General features: G+C 38.6%; 2 protein-coding genes across 5 annotated transcripts in view; one reads left to right on the top strand and one right to left on the bottom strand.

Annotated features, from left to right (window-relative positions):
* Positions 1-27,153, bottom strand: part of LOC131246552 (ALBINO3-like protein 2, chloroplastic) — a 72,098-nt gene that overhangs the window by 26,286 nt on the left and 18,659 nt on the right. Inside the window, exons 4-7 of one of the 2 annotated variants that reach the window (XM_058246810.1) lie at positions 24,573-24,644; positions 11,663-11,764; positions 6,977-7,036; positions 6,472-6,537 (exon numbers count right to left, since the gene is read on the bottom strand). In XM_058246810.1, coding sequence (XP_058102793.1) covers positions 6,472-6,537; positions 6,977-7,036; positions 11,663-11,764; positions 24,573-24,644 — 300 coding nt within the window. The remainder of the gene's footprint in view (positions 1-6,471; positions 6,538-6,976; positions 7,037-11,662; positions 11,765-24,572; positions 24,645-27,153) is intronic. The other variant, XM_058246811.1, reaches the window with a different exon arrangement.
* LOC131246553 (uncharacterized) lies at positions 206-27,153 on the top strand. Of its 3 annotated transcripts, XR_009171420.1 has the most exons (4): positions 206-448; positions 23,797-23,876; positions 26,365-26,651; positions 26,732-27,153. XR_009171420.1 is itself a non-coding variant. In XM_058246812.1 (3 exons), exons 1-3 carry the CDS (start codon positions 433-435, stop codon positions 26,954-26,956), a joined length of 321 nt encoding a protein of 106 aa, XP_058102795.1. In that variant the 5' UTR covers positions 206-432; the 3' UTR covers positions 26,957-27,153. The 3 variants fall into 3 exon arrangements, 1 of the variants encoding a protein (XP_058102795.1); XM_058246812.1 differs by lacking the exon at positions 26,365-26,651; XR_009171419.1 differs by lacking the exons at positions 206-448; positions 23,797-23,876 and having other exon boundaries at positions 24,969-26,651.

Here is a 27,153-nt window from a genome sequence, read left to right as displayed (position 1 = left end):
ACCATTTAAGCAGTCACAGACAAAAGGCAAACACAATCAATGAAAAAATAATATTAATAGTGCTCGTTGACAATCTGAAATACAGTTCTGAAAATCTTAAACCTGCATGTTGCAACTGCTTCTAAATATTACAGATTCCATAAAGGTCAAAAAATGCCGACCCTAAATAGTTGGGACAAAGCTTTGATGAGGATGAGGATGGAGATCAAACATCTGCTGTTCTTTTGTAGATTGTTGCGTATTGTGTCATATCTTAAATTTAGCTTGAGCTCTTTTGAGTACCACATATACTACCCTACAACAACCAACCATTGCTTGTGCTTTTTTTTTTTTTTTAACTCAGGAAAAAAGATACAATGGTTAGCTGCAAAGGCATCCGCAAAAGATGTCCCTAGTTAGCTCTCTGATACTGCATCGTGGATATACACAAGAATGATTTTAGAACCAGGTACAATTTCATAATGTTCTAAGGTGAATATTATGAGTTAAACCAGAAAAAGTTTTACATTTTATTCAAAAGAATCCATTTCAAGGTTATCTTCATCATCCTTCAAATATTTCTCAAACAACTGCATTTATCTCAACTCAGGTTTTGCTATAGTACCTTTTCCATATCATGAGTGGAATGCAATAAAGCTTCAGTAACCAGTAACATGTATACTGGTAACTAAAAAGAAAAGGAACTTTACAAAAAATTAATAAAGGAACCAAACCCTAACAAGAAAAAAAGGAACCAAAAATCAACAGATATCAACACAACCTTCCAGTTCTTTTTTCCGTTTTTCTTTTCTTAAACGGTTACTACACCTTATTAAAGGAAAAAAGAAGGTAACTAGTAACTACAGAAAGACAAATGGCTAGGAACACCAAGAAGGGCAACAAGAAGTCATCAAATGCCCAAAATGACCATAACCTAGAAAGCATTGCAAGATACCACAACAACTGCTTGCTTTTCTCATGTTCTTGTAATAAAAGAAAAGAAGAAAAAAGAGAGAGTGAGGAGAGAAAGAAAGCAAAATAGCAATTAGGTCTCACGCCCACACCCTACTCTCTAATATTATTAGGGTTTTCATAATTACAAAGGAAATTGTCAATATGCCCCTCCTAACTTATGTAAGCATATAGACGAAAGAATATCATACCTAATCTAAACCTTACACCCATAAAAACTAGAACCAACATGGAAAAGCTCAATGTCGGACACTCATGATTTCCACAGCACATCTATGAGGAGGGCTGCACATGATGTGGGCCACATAAGATCACCACAGTCCATCAACATCTCCAACAGCATACCACACCATATTTGGAAGAAATCATGAATCCTCCTTGGCATCACCCAATCTGTGCCAAATAACCCAAAGATTCCTTCCAAATTTCACCAGCAATCTCACAATGCAAAACAAATGATCTATTGGGTCCCCATTATGAAGGTAGAAACTATAAGCATTGGAATGACCATATTTATAAGAGTAATAAGATTCATGTAGCCAACCCCAATTAGTTGGGATAAGGCTTAGATGATAACAAAAATGATGAATGACCATATTTCTACTCAAACAATTAGTGGTGAGGAGTTTATCCCTACATCAGCTTCCCAAATGCAATAACCCTCAAGGACCTGATAATGCCAAATGTCAGCCATTGGCAATGATGCTTACCTGCCCAAATTGCCTGATGACGGTGTTAAAGGACTTCACTGGAAAAAAAAAAAAACGAAACGAAAACAAAAAACAAAAAGAAAAAGAAATCCCATCATGATCAAGACGAGACTGCCACTCATCTCTTTCTCCTAAGTTTGTGCAGTGTTGGTGGTCATGTGGATCCTGTTGTTGGTGGAAAATCGGGCAGGTCTGCTAATTATGTGGGCCCACAAGTTTTTAGAGGAACTTCAATACGTATTATATAGTCCACAGTAAATGATCGTGTATGGCAAACTTGATAAGCAAACCAACCTGGTTTTTGGGTCAGGACATGCTGCAGCTGGTCATGTTTGGGGTGTTTTGCAGACTGCAGATGTGCATGTGCAGGCATCATTCCTCTACCATCATTGGTGCTTCCTCTCATCAAAGGGTCATGATAGCATCCCCTTCTGACGCATCTCCCATCAACAGACTTTTAGGGGCATGTGTGTCCACTACAGAGGTATTACACAAGGGCTTTGCAACAATAAATCAACGTAGTTTTATATGCATCAGCGATATTAGCTAATATTGCTAGTCAACAATATGATACCATAAAAAAATCCAATGGATCCACAATAATATCGTTGATACACTGATATATCGCAATATCTGAGAAATTTCCAACGGTAACTGTGATATTTCCCTCTCGCATCTTCCACTTAGATAATGAAATTGGTTATTGATTAATATTCTCTACTTCATATTTCATTTTCTTAGTATCATTCAATCATGGAAGTAACTTTTAATCACTAATACTATTTGCCAGTTCTTACTCAGAAGATTTCTTTCTTTTACTTACCTAACAATATTTCTCTTAATACTTAGGTGTCAGGTCTCTATTCAATTTTCATCTTTCCTTGCTTCTATTGTTTCTCCCAATGGACAATCTGACATACCACATTCTATCCCTTTTATTTGTGACACATTTGCTCCATAAGATCCTACAACTACTGATACCTCGTAGTTTGGTCCCCCCCGATATATGAAGTTCTAGACTTGTGCAGAAGCCAGGCAATTTGCTTCAACTTAAATGGGAGGGAAGCCAACAATGTGGCTGATTCTCTTGCCAAAGAAGGTGCTACCAGATCAGCGTTGAAAAGTGTGGAAAATGGCTATGTGTAAGATCCAATAACAGTCTTGTTGGGGATTATTGTGGGGATAGGATATATTTTGTTTCCCTCCCCTTCTCAGCTGGCCCACTGACTTGTTGCATCTGTTCTTTTTTTCTTTTTTTTTTAATCTCTAATTACCCAAAAAAAAAACTAATAATACCTTGTAGTCTACCCTGGTTACACCCATACTCATGAGAAGATGCCACTCAACCTTGGATAACAACACTTCCCTTCATGCTAACTTGGTTGTATTGTTTGTGTTTTATTGCTTGTACTGTATAACATTAAATTATACGAATTCATATTGGATGTAACTGCATTATGGCAGTCAGGGCATATTAATCCTCTAAACAATAGAGAACTATGTGCATAGATTTTTTGTAATGCTTTCAGTTCAAAGTGTGTGACCATGTGACTTATAACATCTTCTGAAGTTACATAAAAAATTCCACCATCCTCTCAGACCACGATACATTAACACAATACATGTGATATTTCCCAAAGTTTTTCACACTATTTCCTTATCCCAAGGATGTGATACCAATACTTCGAACATTGCATAGTTGTATTAGTTTTTTTTTTTTTTTTCTGAAAGATGCAAATTTATTAAAGACCAGAAGGCAAAGAAGAAAAACAAAAACAGGAAACAAAAGAAAACAAAAACAGAAAAAGAAAAGAAAGAAGCAAACCTATACATGCCTACCCAAACCCAGAAACATAATAATGCAGAGGCATTTTCACACCGTGCTCAAGTGGGTAGCCTGTGGGATGCGAGGACACACTCGGGGTGGGTGGCCCGTGTGAGGCGGGTGGCTCGTGTGAGGTGGTACCCATGTGATGTGGGGTCCAAGAGGGGGGTTCAGCCGAGGTCATAACCCATGGGATGTGGGGCCTAGGCTATGAGATAAATGGATTAATTCGTCATGCTCTATCAGTTCGAGCTTTTAAAGCAAGTGGTTAATTGTCCTGCATCACATAAAACCTGAAAGGCCAAGGAACCCACTCCCTAACATATAAAGCAACTCGACTGCTGATCCCACTCGCAAAGCTTCTCAAGTTACGAAAGCACCAGTCATTCATCTAGGAGGGCAATCCTCTACCTAATAGTTCCAAGAAGACCACCTCCACCATGGTGCCAAAACCAAAATAAACATACAATTGAGAGCGGCATCACCCGGCTAACATTCCTCAGGATGGCAGACCAGAGAATGCGGGAGAATGAGCAATGGATGAACAAGTGGTCAACCGACTCTTCAACGCCAAGACAAAGAGGACACGCATGGGGCAAAATAACGGATCTATTACGCTGGTTCTCGATGGTGAGGATCCTATTTCGCCCAGCCAGCTAAGCAAAAGCTGAAATCTATGGGCCCGTTGGGCACATATTGGGGTTAGATACGTCTAGACTATATCCATCATATTTGGGGTCATGTTTCAATGATGAAAACCATTTATACAATGGGCCTCACCATGGATAGGGAAATACAAAAAACAAAAAAACAAAAGGAAATAAAAAAAAAAAAAACTCTATGGGCCTGTCGGGCATGCATCATAAAACTATTAACATTACAAAATACTGCTATTTAATTTAATTTTTTTATTTTAAAAAAAAAAACTAAAAACAAAAAACTCTATGAGCCTATTGTGCACACATCATAACGCTGTTAGCATTAGAAAAATATTGCTATTAGTATCGACAATCACATGTTTGGACGTTCGATAGAGTATCTATGCCCTATTTCTAGTGTTAATTGTGACCTTGCGCTAACAATTGAACTCCGAGAAAAATGTAGAACCCAGCTATTTTATAAAACTTCTTCTAGCTCGCCTTGCATAGAAACTGGAAGGAGGGAACATGCATGAGATCCACACAGTCAATTAGTTACGCCGCCTCATCTTTACCCTGGGGCCCAAAGTTCAATTCCATCCAATACTCAGGTGGGCCACACCATAGGGAAAATTGGGATGGGGATGCCTACCATTAGTTGTCTGTGGGGCCCAGCATGGTGTGTATATACCATCCAATCCGTTCATTTGACGTGCCATACCAAGATGAAAGGACATGACAAAAATCAGGTCATTTCAAAAATAAGGTTGGCCCCGCCATATGAATTTAGAGGTTTTAGGCATTTACACTACTTCCCAGAGTTTGGCCCACCTAAGTTTTGGATCGGTTTGATTTCCGGTATCAGGACCAAATATGGCCACACATCTGACAGATGACACAGATCTTACGCACAGAAGTTCCCTTCTCAGCAGTAGGCACAACCAGTTGAGTTCTTGATTTCATAAGGGAAGGGCACTTTAGGTGTGCTTGTGGAATATGATGATCAATATACATGCATTCATAAAAGTTTACAAGGGCCATGGTTATAAGATAACCCAGACCATCCAGAATGCTAAATGACCTACAGATGGAGTATAAATGGAAAATTACACTTGACACCCATACACAAGGTGATGTGAAAAGTATCCAACATTAAACACTCCACACAATCTACACATGCTTATCCAGATAAGTAGTGACACTGCCAAACACGATATATCCATTATCAATTTATCATCAAAATTCTAATCATCATAAATAATCATATCTAGGAAATGCTATCCACATAGTTGTATGAACAGTGAAAAAGGGCCAAACGATGGAATATGCAACCCTTTGATCATTTAACTCCTTTTCCTTTCAATATGGATCATCTCCTTAACCATTATTTTGTGTGAGCTATTTATTGAAAGTTTAAGATCTTCTAATCATGAAGATCTCTGAGGCAAACACGATCTTTGTATCTCATCGGATCAACGGTTTGGGCCACCAAACATGACATCCAACAGATAGTCCCCACACCTAACTACATTACGACATATTGTAGCAGGGCTCATTTACAGTGCTCCAGCCACAACATATTGATGGTAGGATACACTAGATGCCCTGTTATTAACCTTTTGTGCTATATGGGCAAATGACTTACGAAAAGTTTTAGTAACTTATTTCAAACAAATAGAGATATTTTATTTACATAAAGTTTATGCATGCAGACAACAGTTGATAATATCATATCAATTTAAAAATTAAAAATTTCTCATTCCCAAACAATACCAAATTTAGAAGTCAAGGACTCAAAAACTTAGTTTTCAATTTGTCAGGTTGATAGACAGCATTCTTACACCATTGAATACATATCAAAACAAAATGATAGATTCTTACTTTTCCAACTTTTCCTTTTTTATGTTCTCTGCAATTTTTTTGTTAAAATTCACACCGATACAGTCCGATAAACCCTGTATTTTACTGTTTTTTGGCCACGAATATATGCCCTCCAGTACTGATATTCAGAACCTTGATTGACAGTCCTGAAAAGAGAATGTGAAGACGACCTAAAAGGACATGGATTGAATGGTGAGAAGCAATAAGAAGGCTAGTTCACTTATTGGGAATATGGAGTTCACTTATTGGGAATATGGCCTTAGGAACAACTGGCAACATAGGACTCGTAAAGCCAATCATAAATAGTTCTGACAAGGCTATCATATGATGACAAAGATGATGATTTGAAGAACATCAGCATATTCCTACTTGATTATGCAGAAGAAATGCCTAAATAGAAAGTATATTATCCAATAGAACAAGGTCTTAGATAACAAGAAACGTGAAGAACAAAGAACCAACATACCTGGGGAACAGAAAACGCAATCAGAAGTATAGGCATGGTCAGAATATCCAAATATAGCTTGTAGTACTGGGGGAAAAAAAGAAGCAAAACTAAGTCGTTTGAATTTCAATTAAAACATGAGGATACTCTAAAATATAAATACAATTGTCACATTAATATAAATGGAAGCTTATAAGATGCATGCACTGTGGAATTTCTAATTGAGATCTGGACTAGCATTTAATTCATTCGTACAAACATTAAACTTAGTAACCTGGTGAAAATAATTCCAATAACAGAAACATCGATTTAGTGTTGCCAGATGCAGAAGTCTATGTCTGCAACATAAGGGTGAGACAGACTTGGCAAGTCAAAAATATACAGGCTAGACCAGGTGGCAAGTCAGACACATGTCAACTCAAGGACACATGCCAACTCAAGAGTCGTAATTCTAGAAAGGCTGTAGTACCACAGAATTGAAGTCTTCAAGAGATTTAAACATGAAGAATAGCTTTTCTCAACTCACTTTTGCCAATAAGCCAATCACTCCAGGAGACTTTCTAATTGCAGAGATCTTGAAAGAAACCTGAGAATATATTACAAGGTAAACCATCATCTCAATTGAGGTCTCGATGAATGACTAGCTGAAGGATAGTATAATAATCCAAGAAATACCAAATAAATTCTCAGTGGAATAAAGTTATATATGTAGCAAGCAACACAAATATAAAGCAATAACTCCAACATGCATATCAATAATTAGCACTTTCTGATTAAACATGTGTCATTTGCATAACTTCCACTATCCTCTCCTTAGGTCAAATTGGATGCAGGAGTTGTTTCGAAATGAATACAGTAACATAGCATGGGCTAGTCAATAAGATACTAGAAAAGAAAGGATTTTATTTTATTTTTTCGAGTAAAAAGGTCCATGTGAACTTTGGTAGCTACAAACAGTGTTCGAAATATCGATACTATCGGCCGATATATCGGCCGATATTATCGTTATCGCACCCCTGCGAGACGATACAGTCACGATAACCCCCGGAAGATACCAAAAAACTCAAAATCCAGATATCGGCCGATATATCGTCGATATCGCACGATATTTTGACGATATCACGCGATTTCCTCTCCATTATTGTCGGACATCGACGTCATCATCCGAAAAAATCGGGAAAAAAAAATAGAGGGTGGATTTCGGTACCTGTAGAAGAGATCGCCATGATCGGAAGCTTCCATTTGGTGGGCCATTCGAATTGAAGCGCCATTCCTGAGTTACCGCAAATAACATCTCCGATTTTGGAGAGAAATCCGGCGACATCCGATGAGATTTGGGGGAGATTTTAGGGTTCTGGTTTCCGGAACCCTCTCTGTTTGAAAACCAAAGGCCGTTCGAGCCTTTTTTCTCGGACGCGGATTAGCTACTGACAGGTTGAGTAGCGAGATCGCTACTGAAGTGACGTCACCAAGTTACGTGGGTCCCACCATGATGAATGTGTTATATCCACACGGTCCATCCATTTGGAGATATCATTTTAGTACATGAGTCAAATAACGAGGGAGATAAAATTCTGTAATGGACCCCACTACAGAAAACAGTGGAGAAAGTGACATACACCCTTGAAACCTTCCTAAGGTCCACCATGATGTTTATTTGAGATCCGACCCGTTAATAAGTTAAAAAAGGCATTATAAAAGGGGAAAAAATATATCAGCTTAATCGAAAACTTTTGTGGCCCCCAAAAGTTTTTAATGGTGGGCGTCACTCTCTCTACTGCTTTCTGTGGTGGGGTCCATTGGAGCCTTGAATCTTAGTCATTCTTAGGCTAATGGCATAAAATGTTCTCTCCAAATTAATGGACGGTGTGGATACAAAACATATATCATGGTGGGGTCCACGGAACTTGGTGACGTCAATTCAGTAGCGAGTCTCGCTACTTAGCTAATCCCGCCCATGCGCGCACGGACGCGGATTTCCTGCGAAAGCCATTTGCAGGAAGCTCCTGCGCTGGGAACTCATATGGGGCCCACCATGATGTTTGTATAGAATCCACCCTGTCCATCCGATTTTTGAGCTCATTTTAGGCTGTGAGACCAAAATTGAGAAGGATCCACGACTCAAGTGGACCGTACTAAAGGAAAAGGTGATTAGGGAAATTCCTACCGTTGAAACCTCCCTGGGTTCTACAGTGATTTTTACACGCCATCCATACCGTTAATAGCCTCATTCCTACTGGGATGAACTCAAAAAAATAAATATTAAATGATTTAAAACTTCTGTGGCCCACGAATATTTCAACTGTCGAAATTTAATTCTCACATTTTTGACCCACTTGAGAATCGGGTACGGTTCATTTTTGGCCTCATGTACTAAAATAAACTCAAAAAACGGATGGACAGAGAGGATTTCTCAAAATCATCACAGTGAGGCCCACCTGGGTTCCGAGCGCAGGAACTTCCTGCGAAAGCCTTTCGCAGGAAATCCGCGTCCTGCGCGCGATCGAACTGTGTTGACGTCACCAAGTTCTGTGGGTCCCAGCATGAGGTATTTGTTATATCCAGGCCGTTCGTCCATTTGGTGAGCTCTTTGTAAGGCTTGAGCCGAAAAATAAGACAGATCCAAAGATCAACTGGACCACACTGCAAACAGCAGTGGTAGATTGAACGTTTACCATTGAAACCCTTTTGAGGGTCACGGAAGTTTTGGATCAATATGATATTTATTTTTCCTCTTCATTCAGGTCAGGTCTGTGTGACCTAATTAACAGATTGGATAGAAAATAAACATTATCGTGGGCCCTACGACCCAAGGAGGTTTCAACAATAGGAATTTTCCTACCCACCTTTTCCTTTAGTGCGGCCCACTTTAGTCTTGGATTCTGCTCACTTTTGCTCTCAAGTGCTAAAATGATCTCAAAAAATGAATGGACGAGGTGGATTTCTTACAAACATCATAGTGGACCCCACATAGGTTTTGAGCGAAGGAACTTGGTAGCAGCACCCCACCCCCAGTGTGGTGGGAAGTGGATCCCCTAATGAGTAGTGTACTTTGTAAACTTTGTGGGCCAACTATAATTCATGTATTTTATCCACTCCGTCCATCCATTTTACCAGATAAATTTATGGTTTGAATGAAGAGAAAAAACTATTATTAGCCTGAACCAAAACTTTTGTGGCCAACTAATGGTCAATCACCATTGTTTCCTATGGTATGGTCTACCTAATTATTGGATCTATTTTATTTTTTAGATAATGTCTTGAAATGATATGGAAAAACGGATGAACGGGGTTGATACTGAATATAGTTGTTTTAGTTCAATCGGACAGCGCACAGCTTGGGACCTTATATAAAGGAAATTTATTATGTACACTTCTTTTTTGAAACTTTATGATTTAAAAGTGTGTATTAAGGGCTTTTTTAATAATCCCCAAAGTTTCATTAAAAAATTCAACCATTTTCCCAATGTTTCCCCATGTTTCCCAAAAAGTGCGATAAACTATGCGATACAAACGATATATCCCGTGCGATAACCGATACGTATCTGTATCCCAAGGGTGCGATACATTGTGCGATACCGATATTTCGAACACTGGCTACAAACATATTCACAAGGCATTGCACCCGTGAAATATAATGATGAGGTGTGCCAAAATGCAATGGATCTGGTCATGGGGAAAGGAACAGATAACTGGAAAGCAAAGCACACATACAGAGCCAATATATATATATATATATATATCAGCATAAACACACCAAAAACAAGATCCTCTAGTTTAGTATTTCAAAATTTACAGAATTTCTGTCTGTAAACTCGATTGTTCCTCTAATGCAAGCTAAATGGATTAAAGGAAGTTTACACATCCATGTAACTAATTATCTTTAGTAAAAAACTAGAAACAAAAGTGACACATTTAGTCTTCAAAGAAGATCCCTTTACAACAAAACAACCATGAGCCTTGTTAGACACCCAATAAAACAAAATAAAATACAAAAACCAAGGTATCAGGAAAGAATGATATGAATAAAAATGCAAAAAGTGAAGACATAATAATTTTCTAATACAAGATGCCGCACCAATTTGGTGCTGAACCAACCGGTCCTCATAATCTAAGTCTACCAAAAATCACAGAAAGTGTATGGGTATAGGCTATGGCCAAAACATATGTATTTGCATGATGCATGAATACATGCTTCATTTGTTATTATATAGTAGTGCTATCCTATGCAACCAAGACTAATGTGCGTCCCTACAGGCAGCAAAACAAGTATGCCGCAAGGTATTCAATAACGGTAACGGTAGTGGCCATTATCATTATGATATGGACCGTAACAGCCTTCAAAAAATAATAAATAAAAATAAAACTGGTATCAGCCCCATAACGGACTGCATAGGCCTATGGGCCTAGAAGATCACCCAAGGTTCTGACTGACTCACTAAATAATCACCTAGTTGCCAGGACGTCAGCTACGCACCTATACCCGTCCCCAGCAGCCGCCTTGAGGTGGATCGAACCCGAGAGTCGAGACCTCAATGTTGAGAGTTGAGACGTACTTCAAACCTCCTGACTATCCTAAATTAGAAAAAAAGAAATCCAGAAATAGGTTCCTGAAAATTTAAACTTTACTGAAATAAAAGGTTCCCCAAAATAGGAAATATCTTGGGAAAGGAACTCATTTTTTGGACTCATTGCCATTAGCTACTCAAATGCAGCCAAGGTACTTGCTTCCTTCAAGGAAAAAGTACCTTTTCAAGCTCCCCTGAACTGTAAACATCAATGAGGCCCCCTTACATCCCACAGAAATTCACCGACTCAAGTGAAGAACTATTTGTACTTTCTTTATAGTTGTAGGATCTAAACATCTCCTTCCAAAACATGCTTAAGGAGGCTGACAATCCCAAAGAGGGTGTTTCTGGATCCTCATTGTCAATTGGAAGTCAAAAACGTGTTGTCATTTTCTGATTTGTTTATAGACTATGGTGTTGCCCACTCACTGCTTCCTTTTACTCCTCTACAATTTTCCTCTTTTACATATCAAAAGGAATACTTGAATTCTTGTCATGAAGGTGTCTTCAAGTCTCACGTGCACGTGTATCTCAGTCAGTCATACAGATACAATATAGAAATATAGCATTAGCTTTGGAGTGTGAGGAAACATATCTGGACACTACAAACTTCAAGGAAAAGAGAAATAAATGCAAACAAATACCTGAACATTGATGAAATGCAGGGCAGCGATCGATATAGGAAAAACCAGACCTAAAGCACCATGTGGAAATTCGGTCAAATTCTGGAACCATAGCATGCCACCCTGAAAAAATATATATATGTGATACTAGCTTCAGATCCAATAGAAAGAGTCAAGCAATCAACTGTAGGCATTTCAACAAATTCCAACAGTTCATAATTATTAACTCCATAATGCAGGATACTGCTTCCAATTGAACTACAGAGATAAACACCAAGTTCAGGACCATAATTTAGATTCTCTTCATTTGATTAATATCCAACCCTAATTTAGATCCTTATTGAGTGTTCACAAAGCATGTGTTCATTCCTCTCAACGGCAAGCAAAGTATAATTCATTACCACAAGTTGTAGTGGTATTATACAATGCTCAGGCCAAGAGAATGAACAGTACAAATCAGGCTTTCAGTTTGTAAGAGAGGAGCCTATTTTTTATTGATGCAAAATGTTAATACTATGGGATACTCTATGAATGGCCTATGGATCAAAATCTCCCAGATGGAGAAGTCCCAAACCTTTCAATAGGTGGTCACAAACATAGACAGTTAAAAGAGAATGCATAATGGTTCCCAGCCATCAAAACAAAAGGCCAAATATTCTATTGGTAGGATATTCTAACTAGGGAATTCTTAGTACATATGACATCCTCTGTGACTACCATGGAGTGCCCCCCCCCCCCCCAAAAAAAAAAATAAATAAATAAATAAATAAATAAATAAAAAATTTGCATTGTGAATCCAAAAATGTCAATGTTTTGGACCACTCGACCATGCGCCCCCACTTGTTCGAGGTGGGAGTGACACCGAGTTAGATGGTTTGTGGAAGGCCCAAACATCCTGTAAATTTATTTATTTTTTGAAAATTTGAATTTTTGGAAAGGTGATGAAATTTTATTAAAGGAGCAAAAGGCTCAAAGAATGACATCAACTAAAGCCCAGGAAGCAGGCCAAAATCCCTAAGATAGGATGTTGCCATGCTCTTTTATAAACATGCTTGTCTAACCTCTGATACAGGACGAATGGCCTAACCTAGAATGATGCAATGAGATCATAAACGAATTAACTTAAACAATTTAAAGCATAAAATAATGCTACTCTATCACAAACTTAAATAAGTCAAGTATTTAATTATACTCAAATTCAAGACTAAATCACAATCCTACAGTTAGATATTATAAAGCATGATTAAATAGGACCTATGGAAGTTAGGACTTCCATCTAGCATAGGGATTGATCTAATTCGAAAGGGAATCTCTTGGTTTTGTTAAAGGGCTTAAGAATTAGGGTTTTGGGGATTTGGGAATTAGGATTTGGAACTAGGGCTATGGAGAAGTAGGGATTTGACAGTTAGGGCTTTGGGAAATTAGGGTTGGGATGTGGGGTTTTGGGAAATCTAGGTTCTAGGATTGGAATGGTGGGTTATAGGCTTAGGATTATGGATTTTATAGAGGAAGGAACAAGGAACAAAGAGGGAAAAAGAGAGGAGATGGGTTAGTCGTACGGACGGTCATACAGTCTTGCCCGTACAATTGTATGGTCACATGTGGAGGTCCGTACAGTGGTATAGTGTAGGGAGGTCTAGGTTTAGATGGATTTTGGAGAAGATTGGGGATGGGTTTTAGGTTTTGGATGGTAACAAAGAAGAAATGAAAGGAAGGGATGAAGAAGGAAGAAAAAAAGGAAGTTGAGAGAAGATGATACCTTGTTGAGAAGAGAGAAAAGTAGAAAAGATAACTAGAGAGTCGCTCCTCGTGGCTTCGCACCACTAATCCAATCACAGGATGAAATTTTGCTCAATCTCAAAGCAAGAGAAGAGAAATCTCTTTCATTCATAACATGCATAATGGCTAGGGTGGGTCCTCAAAGATGCATGAACATGCACATGGGGTCTTCAACATGGCTAGGAAGGTGAATTGGGCCAAGTGGGCCCCATGTAATGGTCGTCTAGCCATAAGGAGACTGGCTTAGCCCTTTGGTATGGTGTTAGATGTCCTCATCAACCTCTATATCACTATCTCCTTCTTGAACCCTCTCTCCCATCCCATGCAAAGAAGAGACTTCCAGTGGTCCCCTGCATCAACCATAACATACCAGAGGAGATTAAAATTCTCTCCCACACATTTTGAGTGAAGGAACAATGAATAAACAAGTGGTTCACCATATCCACATCCTACATGCACATCATGTGACACTTCGGTAGCACTGTCGATCTTCTAAAGATTATCTATCGTTAGCACTCGATTCCTCCCTGCCAACCATGCAGACGCACGATTATTGGAAGGGGTCTCGTAAGACAAGACAAAAGGCACACTGCTTGCATTCAACAAAACTATTGAGCATACTACAGAAGGGGAGGACCGAAAATGACTGGACTTGTCCGAAGACCATACCATCGAATCCCTCTCACTTGGAGTGGGTGTGAAGCCATGAATGCACTCTAAGAACTGCATTAACTCTTCTACTTCCTCTTTCGTCAAATTCCTTCTACAAGGGAGAGCACACACCACTACGCTGCCTAAAGAAGTGAAGCACTAGTCGATGGTTGCACCCAAATCCAAGGCCAGATTAGCTAGCCTCAAAAAGACTTTTCCAAAGAGGTCTATCCCCAAATAACAAGTCTTTCCTGAAACGGAGCCTCTTACTATCACCATAAGAGAAGCGAGGCACCTTCCTTAAATTATTAATCAACCTGGCGACCCTTTTCCACAACTTTGACAATCTATACAACGACAAACCCTTCACCCACCAATCACCATCCTAAACTCCATATTTGCTTGCAATCACTTCCCTCCATAACCTTCCTTCCTCCACGGCAAACTTCCACAACCATTTCCCAAGAAGCGTAGAATTCATGCTCTCCACTCCTGCTCTCCACTCCTCATCCCCGCTCCACCTTCTCAACATAGCTTGCAAACATCTTCCCATCTTAAGAGATGAATATTTTGCTTCACTTCAGCCTCTTGCCAAAAAAAAATTCCCTCAAATCTTTTCACCTACTTAAAAATGACACCGGGCACTTGAAAAGAGATGTAGTAAAGAGGCAGATTCAATGAAGCGGCCTTGATCAACATAAGCCTAACGCCCAAACACAGATGCCGACTTTTCCACTTAGATAACTTCATTTCGATCCTTTCTATACCTGTATTGCACATGTACTTTGTGAACAGTGTTTATTGTCAGTGATATTATCGAATTATCGCCGATAATTTCGTTGTCGCTAGCTCAACGAAACCCGAAACCACAAATATTGTTTCTCTTTCAATTTTCGTTGATCTTTGGCGATAACATCGAGTGAAGGTCCAGCTTATAAACTGGAAAATAAAAAATTTAACCGAAAAAAAAAAAGAAAATACCTTTTTTTCCTATCGAATCTGTTTGAAAAAATCTTTTTCAGCACCTTGCAAGGAGTTTCGGCACAACATTTGTTCTAATAACCTAAAAAATCTTCGATTTCGGGGATTTTAAAGATTTCGGTGGCTGGATAGCAATCTTGTTGGGATTTTCCGTCGAAAAAAAATTCCTCTACTTTTTTGGAAAGAATCGCCGATTTTTGCGTTTCCTGGTGAAGATGCCTCCTAACATCCTTTTAGGGTTTGAAAAATAGTCGGGGTTTGTTCCCACTTTCCCCTTTTGTTTACATCTTCCAAACGTAACTAAAGTTGCGGCTTTCAAAACGTGCAGTGTCATGCGCGTGATTCTGTGGGCCCACCTCAATTCACGCATTGTACATCTAGGCCGTCCATTTGTTTTTCCATGTCACCTAATGGGATGGGTCGAAAAAAGAAGCAAATCCAGATCTCAGGTGGACCACACGGTAAAAAATAATGGTCACTAAGCACCCACTGTTAAAAATTTCTTAAGGTCCACCGTCATGTTTATTTGCCATCTAAGTTGTTCATAAGGTCACATGGACCTTGATGAAGGGGAAACATAAATATCAACTTGATCCAATACCTTTATAGCCCACGAAAAGTTTTTAATGATGAATGACCATTGTTTCTTGTGGTATGGTCAGTGGTCCACATGAGAGATCTACTTCATTTTTCAGCCCATGCCTTAAAATAAGCTGGAAAAACAGATGGACGGCATAGATATACAACACATACGTTTAGGTGGGCCCCACTGCCATGTCGCACCCACTTGCTGGTTCAAGCCACTCCAGGAACTTCCTTTACTAGGAAGCTAGTTCAGTGTTGTGGGGCCCACCATGATGTTTTATCACAAATCCACCCCATTCATCGTTTTGCTCGATCATGTTAGGAAATGGGCGTAAAAATGAGGCATATCCAAAACTCAAGTGGGCTGCGTGACAGGAAAAAGTGGGTAAGGAAATGTCTACTGTTAAAACCTCCCCGGGCTCCACTGCAATGTTTATATGCCATCCAAACCATTAACAAGGTCATTCCTGCTGGGATGAACTGAAAACACTATAATATTAACCTAATCTAAAACTTGCGGCCCTACGAATGTTTCAATGGTGGACATTCAATCTCGTTGTTTTGTGTCGTGTGGCCCACTTGAGTTTTGGATTTGCCTCATTTTTTGTCCAATGTCCTAACATGATCTGGAAAAATTGAGGGACAAGGTGGATTTCTCACAAACATCATAGTAGGCCCCACCCAGCTTCCTGTGCTCTCACAAGCAATCCTCATCCCAGATAATTCCCCCTAAAATGTATTAATTTAAATTGCACAGAGTGAGCAGCCCGTGTCACAATTCCATGGACATTAATTGAACAATCATAACCGGTAACTCATAGATGCTTGTTTATGAAAATAGGACCATTGGATTTCTTTTATTTTAACCGTCCAATTAGTGTACACCAATTTGATACTTAACTTTGGATTTATGATATTACTACACTAGGTACCATAATTTGGACGATTTAATTAGATTACTTGTTTGTCATGTGTGCAATTTCTAAGTACCTGCATATAAAATTCTTTTTTTTTTTTTTGTATTTTTTAATATTAAAATAAATATATTTTTGGGATATAATAAATTATTCATTTATTTCTTTAAATGGGGCTCATTGAGGCCCATTTTGCCATATGATGAGGATAGGCTGACCGAAAGTGATCCATTAGGATCCATTGGTTCTATTTAAAGAAAAATAAAAGATTAAATTATTTATTTTTAAATATTTTTGAAAAATAAATTAATAATATGTATAACTAAAAAAACAGTTAAAAAATCTATTTGCATGGATTATGTAATGAATGGTTTGGATTGATGGGTAGATGGGAGGGAGGGAGGGAGGGAGGGATGGATGGATGGGAGGATGAATGGATGGGATGGGATGGATGGATTAGGAGGTTGGATGGATGGATGGGTGGGTGGATTGGATGGGATGGTTGGATGGATGGATTAGGAGGTTGGATGGATGGATGGGTGGGTAGATTGGATGGATAGATTGGACAGCTGGATGGATGGAATGGACAGTTGGGTGGATGGATGGAAATTTATTATGTTTTATTCTTAAATATGAAAAAGAAATGTGTATTTAGTCATCTCTTACAGTTTCATTGAACAATTCCACTGTTTTTTTCTGTTTTTCTCGCATTTCCAGTTATCGGCGATAACGATATCGTTTCTTTATCTCTAGCCAGCGAAACTTGTAGCGATACCGACAACTCGAACACTGTTTGTGAACTTACCAATGCAAAGCAGAAGCCCAAGATATGTCGTTTGGAACAATCAAGACTAGCACCCGAAAACCCCACCAATCTATGCCCCTCTTCCTTGGAAGTACACGCCTCCAACATTCCAGTCTTCGATGTTCACTTTTAAGCCAAAGACCACTTTGAAACATCTCACCAATTTCCTCGGGTTGTTCACCATTTCCATCTCTATGTCGCGGAAGAGAATGGTGTTGTCAGTGAATTGAAGATGCAAAATCTGTAAGTTCAGCCACATAGATGGTACCACATGTTATACGATAGTGTGTCCAAAACTCATTGTGTAAAATAAGATGGTGAGGCTATCTGATCAGGGTATTTCGGGACATTGTTTCATGGTGTGGCCAACTTGAGTTTCAGATACACAGCCTAACATGAGCTGGCTAAATTGATGGACTGAGTTGATGTCACATGGTAACCACCGTTGGTACTAGTAGAACTAGAGGCCGATCCTTTGCAACGTCAGGGGAAAACTTCTAACTGCATTTGATTATCACATCCAAACCATTCATCATGGTTGCACCACCATGAAATGTGGACATCCCAAAAATCCAGCCAATCCAACCACAATGTGGGCCATCACATGAATTTGGATGTCTTGGGAATATTGTCCATTATTTTCAATGTTAGGCCCACCTAATGATTTTTGGGCCAACCCACAATCCATGTGGGGGCTCATGTAATGAACGTCTTCGATGGCACATAAACAACATGGTGGCCCTACAATAGAAAACAATGGATAACCATCCAGCCTACAAATTCATGTGATGGCACGTGCGAAGGGTGGATTGGCCTGATTTTTGGGGCATCCAACTTTCATGGTGGGGTGGACCTAATGGAAGGTTTGGATGCCATTTGCACACACTATTGGGCCCCACTCGCAGAACTTGTAGTTGTAGATGTAAGATTTGTAGAAAAGGTATTTCGTTGAAATACACACAATTGTAGAATGAGCATTTCCTTAAAATAACAATGGCATTTTAGGGATGTAGAAGTCCTGCAAAAATAAGCTATAATTGCTTTTATATAGTAATATAGATAAATAAATGGCTTGTTTTCATTTCATGCATAATGTGAAGGTTGTCATCCAATGGATTATGGAACAGAGTTATTACATTGCCAAGAAAAAAATACATACATAATCACTTGCAAACACATTCATAGGAGCTGCTTACTTCCATTCGAACACCAGTTGTTTGCAAGCTACACTAAGAGGCCATTTGAATACAAGGATAACAGGTTAGGCTAAATTTTTAACTGGTTATCCAAAGATTAACCACGTTTTGCAAATGCAAAGGGAGGGAAAAGTTTTTAACTAGGTTAAAATTTTAACCAAAAGGGGCCTTTTTTTTTTTTTGGGTTACATTATTAAACCAAGAGAAGTGATGTTTTTTTATTTACCTGATTATTCCATTTGATCTTCTCCTTCCCATCAATCTTAAAACCAACACCATCCTTTTAACAGGGACAGGCAATCAAACATGGGCCCCACATGATAGGCAATCCACATAGATAATAGAGGTAATCTATTACAATCAATACGGATTGTCTATTTTACTAGCCAATGATTGGATGGTTAGGATCATCCAACTAAAGTGATTTTTTTAGAGGGATTGACAATCAAAGATGAGCCCCATATGGTTTAGATCAATGATTAGAGCTTCTCTTTATAATTAGCATGGATCATCTAGATCAAAGTGTCTTTTGAGAGGGATGCAAAATCGAAGATGGGCCCCAAATGATGGACCATCAAAATCACTCATTGAATACTGTTCAGTAAAATCAATATTAACCATCCAGTTTATTGGCCACTAGTTAGATGGTTAGGATCCAGATCGTCTTTTAAGAGGGACACAACCAAAGGTGGTCTCCACATGATGAACAATCTTGATCAATGGCCAGACCTCTAGTATAATCAATATGGATTGTCCAATTTCCTAGCCACTAATTGGATGGCCGGATTATCATATCAAAGTGTCTATTAAGAGATATGGACAATGGAAAGTGGACCACACATGATGGATGGTCCAAATCACTAATCCACAGTGTTGTCATGTGCGATCACATATGCGCATATATGTGAACTGATCGCATATGTGACAGTGGCATATGCGATCACTGCACATATGCGATCGCATATGCCACATGTGCCATAATATGCGATCACATATGCGATGTATGCGATCGCATACTGGCCAATGGTCAGAAATCTGACCGTTTTCTGGCCGTTGCAAATTTTTATTTTTATTTTTAAATCCAATTTTTCCTCTATAAAAAGGCATTCTAAGCACTCCTACATGCACTCAAAGCTCAATCTCTCCCTCTCTATCTCTATTTTGCTTTCTCACACTCTCTCTTACACAATTCCAAGCCTCAAGCTCCACTCCTCCATCCATATTTCTTTCAAGAATCAAGATTGAGATTGAAGTTTCAATCAAGGAACAAGTTCATACATCCACAAGGATTCAAGAATCAAGATTCAAGAGACATTACAAGACAACCAAGCTCTCCATCCATTGAATTGAACTCTCTTTCTAGTTTCTAATTTTTCCATGTTATAAATATTCACACAACACACCCACCACTCTCTCTTTCTAGTTTCTAATCTATTATCTATCCCTCTTTCTATCTCATTCTCTCTCAAAGCTAACTTTTTTTTTTTTAGTTTGTTTGTTACTTTGTTACGAGTTACGAGTTACAAGTTAGTGTTGTGTTAGTGACTTAGTGTTACAATTACAACTTACAACTTACAAGTTACAACAATACAACTTTACAAGTCTACATTCTACATAATTCTAGAATCAAGATCAAGACTCAAGTCAAGGGTTAAGGACTCAAGGCAAAGGTGAAGAGAAGACAACTTAGACAAAAAGTGAAGATTGAAGAATTTGGAACCTCTTTTTAAATTTGTAATTGTAATTTTATTTCCGTGTAAATCTCTCTCTCTCTCCTCTCTCTTTTCCACAAGCTTACAAGTGTAACTCAACTCTCTCTATCACTTTCTCCTTTTCTTTTCCCTCTTCTTCTCCCTTTCTACAAGTGTAACTCAAGTACTCAACTCTCTCTCTCTCTCTCTCTCTCTCTCTCTCTCTCTCTCTCCCTCCTTTTCTTTTCCTTCTCCCTTTCTAGTTTCTACTAGTCTACTACTAGTGTAAGTGTGTGTGTGTGTGTGTAACTCTCTCCCTCTCCCAAGTCCCATCTCTTTAGTCTCTTTACTCTTAGTCTCTTACTTTACTTTAGTTTTTACTTTTTAATTACATTTTAGCACTAGGCTACTAGCAATCAATACACACACCACCAACATAATGTCTTCTTCCCAATCTTCCTCTTTGAAACCCAAGTCGAATGACTCGGGTTGGAAGTATGGGCACTACCGTAGTGTTATGGAAAAGACTCACATAGTATGTGAGTTATGTGGGTATGTGAGTTCCGGTGGCATTGCAAGGCACAAGCGACACCTTGCACATTTAACGGGATCAAATGCAAAAGTATGCGACAAAATTACTCCAGAAATCTGAAGGGAGATCATGGAGTATATGAAAAAATAGTCAAGAAAGAGATGCGATAGTTCCCTACGTCAGGAGGAATATTTGGAACAAGATGCATATGAAGATATAAATGTAGTTAATGTAGATGAAGCTAGTCTTACTCCCCCTACTTCGACATACCAATCTAGACTACAAGTACAACCAACGGTCTCGAAAAGAGCCCGAGGGCATGGGCCCATGGATAGATGGTGTAGACCACACCCTGAGGATGTGATCGACCAAAGGGGTAGAGGGAAAGGGCCGGCTCAAACAACTTTAGAGAATCGGTATAAACAAAAAGATAGGAAAACCACTATTCAATATGTTGCCAAGTGGTTTTACAAAACTGGCATTGCTTTCAAAGCCATTAAATCGAGAAGCTTCAAAGTAATGGTTGAGGCTATAGGTCAATTTGGACCTGGGCTTAAACCTCCTTCATATCATGAAATGAGGGAGACATGCCTAAAAACTGAAGTTGAATATACATGATCCTTCATAACTGAATATAAGGAATCGTGGAAAACATATGGGTGTTCACTAATGACTGATGGATGGACTGATAGATCCAGTCCATCTCTCATTAACTTTTTGGTAAATTGTCCAACTGGGACAATGTTCTTGAAGTCCGTGGATGCATCAGGCCATTCACACATAGGAGAATATTTGTTTAGCTTACTAGATAGTGTAATTGAAGAAATATGTGAGGAATATGTTATACAAGTAATTATAGACAATGCAGCCTCTTATGGAATGGCCGGTCGTCTTCTTATGGAAAAGAGGCGACGTTGATTTTGGACCCCCTGTGCGGCCTATTGTGTTGATCTTATGTTAGAAGATATGGTAGATTATTTATAAATGTGATTGCAAGGGCTAGAAGAATCACAGTCTTTATGTACAAACACGCCCTTCTTCTCAGTCGAAAGAGAAAACACATTGGGGGTAACTTATTACATCCAGCATTCACCCGTTTCGCTACAGCCTTTTTAACACTACAAAGATTACATGCAAAGAAATCAGAACTTAGTGTCGGTCGATTTTACAAGTGGGCCTTGGTCAAAGAAAGCTGAAGGGAAACAGGTTCAACAAACAATCCTTTCTCAAAGTTTTTGGACACAAGTGGTAAAGGCGCTAAAAGCATCCGAGACATTAGTCACTGTGTTGCAATTGGTGGATGGGGATGAGAAGTCTGCAATGGGCTACATATATGATGCGATGGAGAGGGCGAAAAATAAGATCATGGACCATTTGAACTATAGAGACCGTGATTACAAGCCAATTTTAGATATTATAGAAAGAAGATGGGGCAATCAAATGTCATCTCCATTGTATTCGGCCGCTTACATCCTTAATTCGGCCTGTTTATTCGCTTCCGCTGATCCAACAGAAGCACTAACTATGCATATGGTTGGATTTATTGATGTCTTGGAAAGAACGATTCCATATAGACGAGAACAGGACACGATCTCAACTTTGTTGGACTTCTACACAAAAAGTGAGGGGATATTCTCAAGGGATATCGTAATAAGGCATCGAACAATGAAAATACCCAATAAGTACTACTATGAATGTCAGTCTTAGTGTCTTACAAATAGTTTTTCTACAAAGTGTCTCTAACCTACTTAAAACTATTTTTCTCAATTGACTGGTGGGCTGCCTATGGAGTGGAGCCGAACAGGAAGGATCCAACTCTAAAGAAGCTGGCTATGAGGATTCTTGGACTCACGTGTTCTGCTAGTGGTTGCGAGCGCAATTGGAGCACATTCGAGGCGATAAGTTTAGACTGTTTAGTAATTGTAAACTTCAATTTTTTAAGTATAAGGCCTAAGCTAAATTAATTGCCTAAATAGCTAATGTCAAATGCGCTTTCTTTCTTGCAGATTCATACCAAGAAAAGAATCGCCTTGAGCAAAAAAAGCTCAATGACTTAGTTTTCGTTCAATACAATAAAAAATTGCGAGAACGATTCCAAATTAGGAAAGAAAAGCCCGATTTCTTTTACCCTATTTGCTTAGATGAGTTCGATGTAAATAATGAGTGGCTCGTAGAGACGGAGGGCCCGGTATTTGCTGGAAAGGACAACATAGGCACAAGTTGAAGATGCCACATACGGATCGACACCTAGTGAAGGTAGTACCACTCAAAGGCGAAGGATGGGGGGAGTCGGGGGGCGAGTAGTAGCCGTCAACCCGTTGAAGAGATTGAGGAGATGGAAGAAGGAGATGGTGATAATGAAGCTGGAGATCATCCACCATTGGATGTTGATGAAGTATTAGTACGTACAGATGATGAAGAAAAAACGGAAGAAGAAGAAGTGTATGTGGAAGAAGGAGATGACTCGAATGATGATGGTGGTGGTGGTGGTGGTGGTGGTGGTGGACCTAGTGGTGATATGCCACAATGGCAACTAGATCAGTGTATATGATTAGATGAATAATAAATAAATAACTTCTTCATTTTGTTTACTAAGCGTGTTGATGTTGATTGTTATTTGTAAATGTATATGTAGTGTTGAATGTTGAATATTAATATTTCATATTTGTTAATTGTTAAGTTAACTATATTGTAGAATGTAAAATTATTGATGAATGATGACTTAATATTTAATTCATTATGTAAATGTAATTGGTTTTATTTTACTTAAATTAAATGTATTTCAATTTTCAAGGGCCAATGACATATAATAATTTATTCATTTTTTCTTGATTTATCCCTATTTTTCTGATTTTTTTTAAAAATTTTTTGAAAAATGTAAAAAAAAAAAGAAAAAAAAGTGTGCAACCGCATATGCGATTGTGCGATCGCATATGCGCACAGGCATATGCAATCGAACACGATCGCATATGCCATTTAACAACATTGCTAATCCAACCTTTATTATTGTAATCGATGTAGGTTGCCCATTTTCAAAGCCATTTAGGGATCGTGAGAATCATCCTATCAAAGTGATTTTTAGAAGGCATCGGCAATCAAAGGTGAGTAACACACGATGGATGGTCTGCATCGTTGATCTAACCTTCTATATAGTAATCAATACAAACCGCCCATTTTTCCAACATTAATCAGATGGTTAGGATCATCGTATCAAAGTAAATTTAATGAGGAATGGGCAATTAAAGGTGGGGGCCACTTTAGATGGATTATAAACTAACAAACAAAGTGAAATCTGATGGAAGGTGCTTTGTATATGTTCCGGAATAGCCCATGAGTTCAATTTTGTTCCAAATTAGCAGAATGTGGTTACCAGACCGTTAAAATTTTGTATGGGACAAAAAATTAACTCTTTTTTTGTTACTGGTCTACATTTTAACCAATTCCATAATTATGCATGTACCCAAACAGCCCCTAAATGAGCACACACCAGAAAACTAAGCTCACTGGATGCATTTGAATGCATGCTGCAGCATCTCCGGATAATATTTATACAAATATAATCTAGTGCTCATCCTAATCCTCTTCAATCAGCCATGTCTCCACCCCTTATGTTTTATTTATCTCATTTGTGAGTTTTAGTTGGCTTACAAGATAGAAAGGGAATAACAATTTGAATGAGCATAGATCCAGTCCTTACTAGAAGACTTCAGATGAAAAGCAAGTATTTGAAGTTCACGATTAAAAGCATGAAATGTGCTCAATGCTGTACAAACAGACAGACTTGTTTTCTTTCTTACCATATCAAACCCTGGGTGATGGTCCAATGACATCCTCCGAACGCTAGCCATCCATAATATGAAGCAAGGAACCTGCAGATGGATAATGAGATGGCATTTGCAAGTCATCAGCGGATACCATAAAAACGGTATCAGCAGTAGAATGAAGCAGCTTGAAGAGAATTACAAATAGATAATATTTCAAACAAATACAACTTTGCACTGAGTAGATTGTATTAAACAAAAGTAAGCCACAGTTCCTGCAAGAAATTATGAATCAAGCAAGATGAAACAGCAGTGCAACAGTGGCCTCCACAACGAGTCAAGAAGATGCAATCATACTAGGAACCAAGACCAATTACTATTACAATTAGCAAAGGTTTGATGATGCATTGGAGAAGATATGCGATGTTAGCCGTCTCCCATATCTTAAGAGTTTAGAGAGATAGTTAATGTAGCAGATTGGATGCAAGAATGAAGATCTAACGACACCACCCGAGAAAGAAGAAGCATAGAGAGAGGCCACACATCATATGCAGGAGAGAAGGGCACACAAGATCCATGCCGAACTTCAAACACTCATTCAGAAAGAAAGAAAGAAAGAAATCACAGCATCAACTCTTATTACGAACCCCAAAACAACTTTTTTTGTAGTCAAAACCTAATGCTAATAGAAATTCCTGAACAGCAAAGGAAGCCAGGAATACAAAAAGTGATTCAAGAAACAGATAGGAAAAGGAGGAAAGTTTCTGGACTCTCACCACAAGAAGAAGAAAAATAGAGAAAGCTTACCCCCTTAACACCTCATATTCTTGAAGAAGCTCAACTCTAGAAGATTTCTTTTTTTCTTTTTCTCACTATCATGAAATTAAAAAGTGTGTGTGTGTGTGTGTGTGTGTGTGTGTGTGTGTCAGACTTGTCAACAACATTTTAAAAAGCAAATAGTGTGTAGCATAGCATTCACCCCTCCAAAGAGTGTGATGTAAGCTACATAGCATGTACCCTAAGTTGCATGCTATGTTCTAGATTTTTAACTAAGGTTGAGCCTGGTTGTGATATTTGATGCAACCAAACGCATCCTAAAATAATAGGAAAAATAGGGTAAATATCGACTATAAAGATAAAGAAATAGCAACAGAATTGATTTAATACTGTTGATTAAATTATTTCACGAAAATCATTAAAAACATTAACTAATTTTTATTGAAAATAGAAAAATAGAAAAAAAGAAATCATTGAAAACATTAATTAATTTTAAGGTTTAGTGAAAATAACTTGTTATGTAAGCTAACATGGCATGTAGCACATTTTTTTTTTCTTTTTTTGGAAAAAAAAAAAACTGTTTTGGGACTGTTGTGAGACCGTTACGGGTCATTTTTTATTTTTTTTCTATTACAGCCGTACATAACCATTTTGACATACAATGATGTAGCGTAAGCTACATAGCATGTAGTGTATGCTAATTAGCATGTAGCATAGGCTAAATGTTACTTAACTATTTTCATGAGCTACATAGTGTGAAACCCAAGCCACACACATAGCATAAGCCAAATGCTACGTAGCGTAAGCTATTTACAATACTTCTTGCCAATACCTCTATATGACATACAAATGCCTCTATTATATCTCTATCATCTACACAACTATACGAAAGCTGTTGGATCCAATAGGACCTGTTGCTATGCAAAGAAACCTAGTCAAAAAATAACTCAATGTACAACAAAATGAAAGGAACAAATAAATAAGGAAACACAATAAAATGGGACTCTTGAACTCAATGACATGGGCTTTAGAAGCTTAAAGTTTTCTGTAGGCTTAATTCGAGAGGTATGGGATCACATGTAAGGCCCACACTTGGTGATCTAAAGGCTGTTGGGGCCAACCAATGTGGGACTCGAAAAGTGATTGAAACTGCTGACAGGCCCCTGGACAGATGTGATGGCATTAACTGCCAATTGAGCAGGCTGCAGAATCCATGCTGACCCAGTTGTTGATCAGATGTGGTCCTGCATCAGTCCCCATGGCAGACAAAGTTGTCCTCGAGTTGTTGCTTGCAATCTCCACTTGCTGCCTGTTTGCTTTGTACACTGGTTTTGACAGGTACTTAGCATGAAGGTTAATTTTCATGCTTGGCACCTCTTTCCTTGGATAGTGTTATAGTTGATGATGCTTCCTTGCAGGTACTCATGCTGCCCGTGTCTTTAGCAGTGTCTTCCACTGCTTCTTTGGCAGAGCATTTGCTTGCATGGCACGGTGGGTTGTCCTTTGAAGCTCTGCCGTCAGTTTCGTGTATCTTCTGCAAAGTGAGAACCGAAGAGAATTATTGTTACCCTGGCAACTTCTTCTCCACAGAATCCTTCATCGGTGTGAGTGTAGTATTTCTCCCATCATGCATAAACAGGTAGAGGCATCAGTTATCCATCCTACTTTACATGAAAGAGGGTGCCTTTTCTGCTCGAAGTTTTAGTTTGTCGAGCAATTATTGGGACAATATTAAAGTCATCTGTCATCAGTTAATGTTTTCTGTATCATTATCGCGCAATGTATCGCACTTTTGAGATACGGATACATGTCAGTTATCACACGGGTTGTATTAGTTGTA

The sequence above is a fragment of the Magnolia sinica genome, chromosome 5, assembly GCF_029962835.1.
Source record: "Magnolia sinica isolate HGM2019 chromosome 5, MsV1, whole genome shotgun sequence".
NCBI classification, from domain to species: domain Eukaryota; kingdom Viridiplantae; phylum Streptophyta; class Magnoliopsida; order Magnoliales; family Magnoliaceae; genus Magnolia; species Magnolia sinica.
This window is presented reverse-complemented; position numbering and strand designations above follow the sequence as displayed.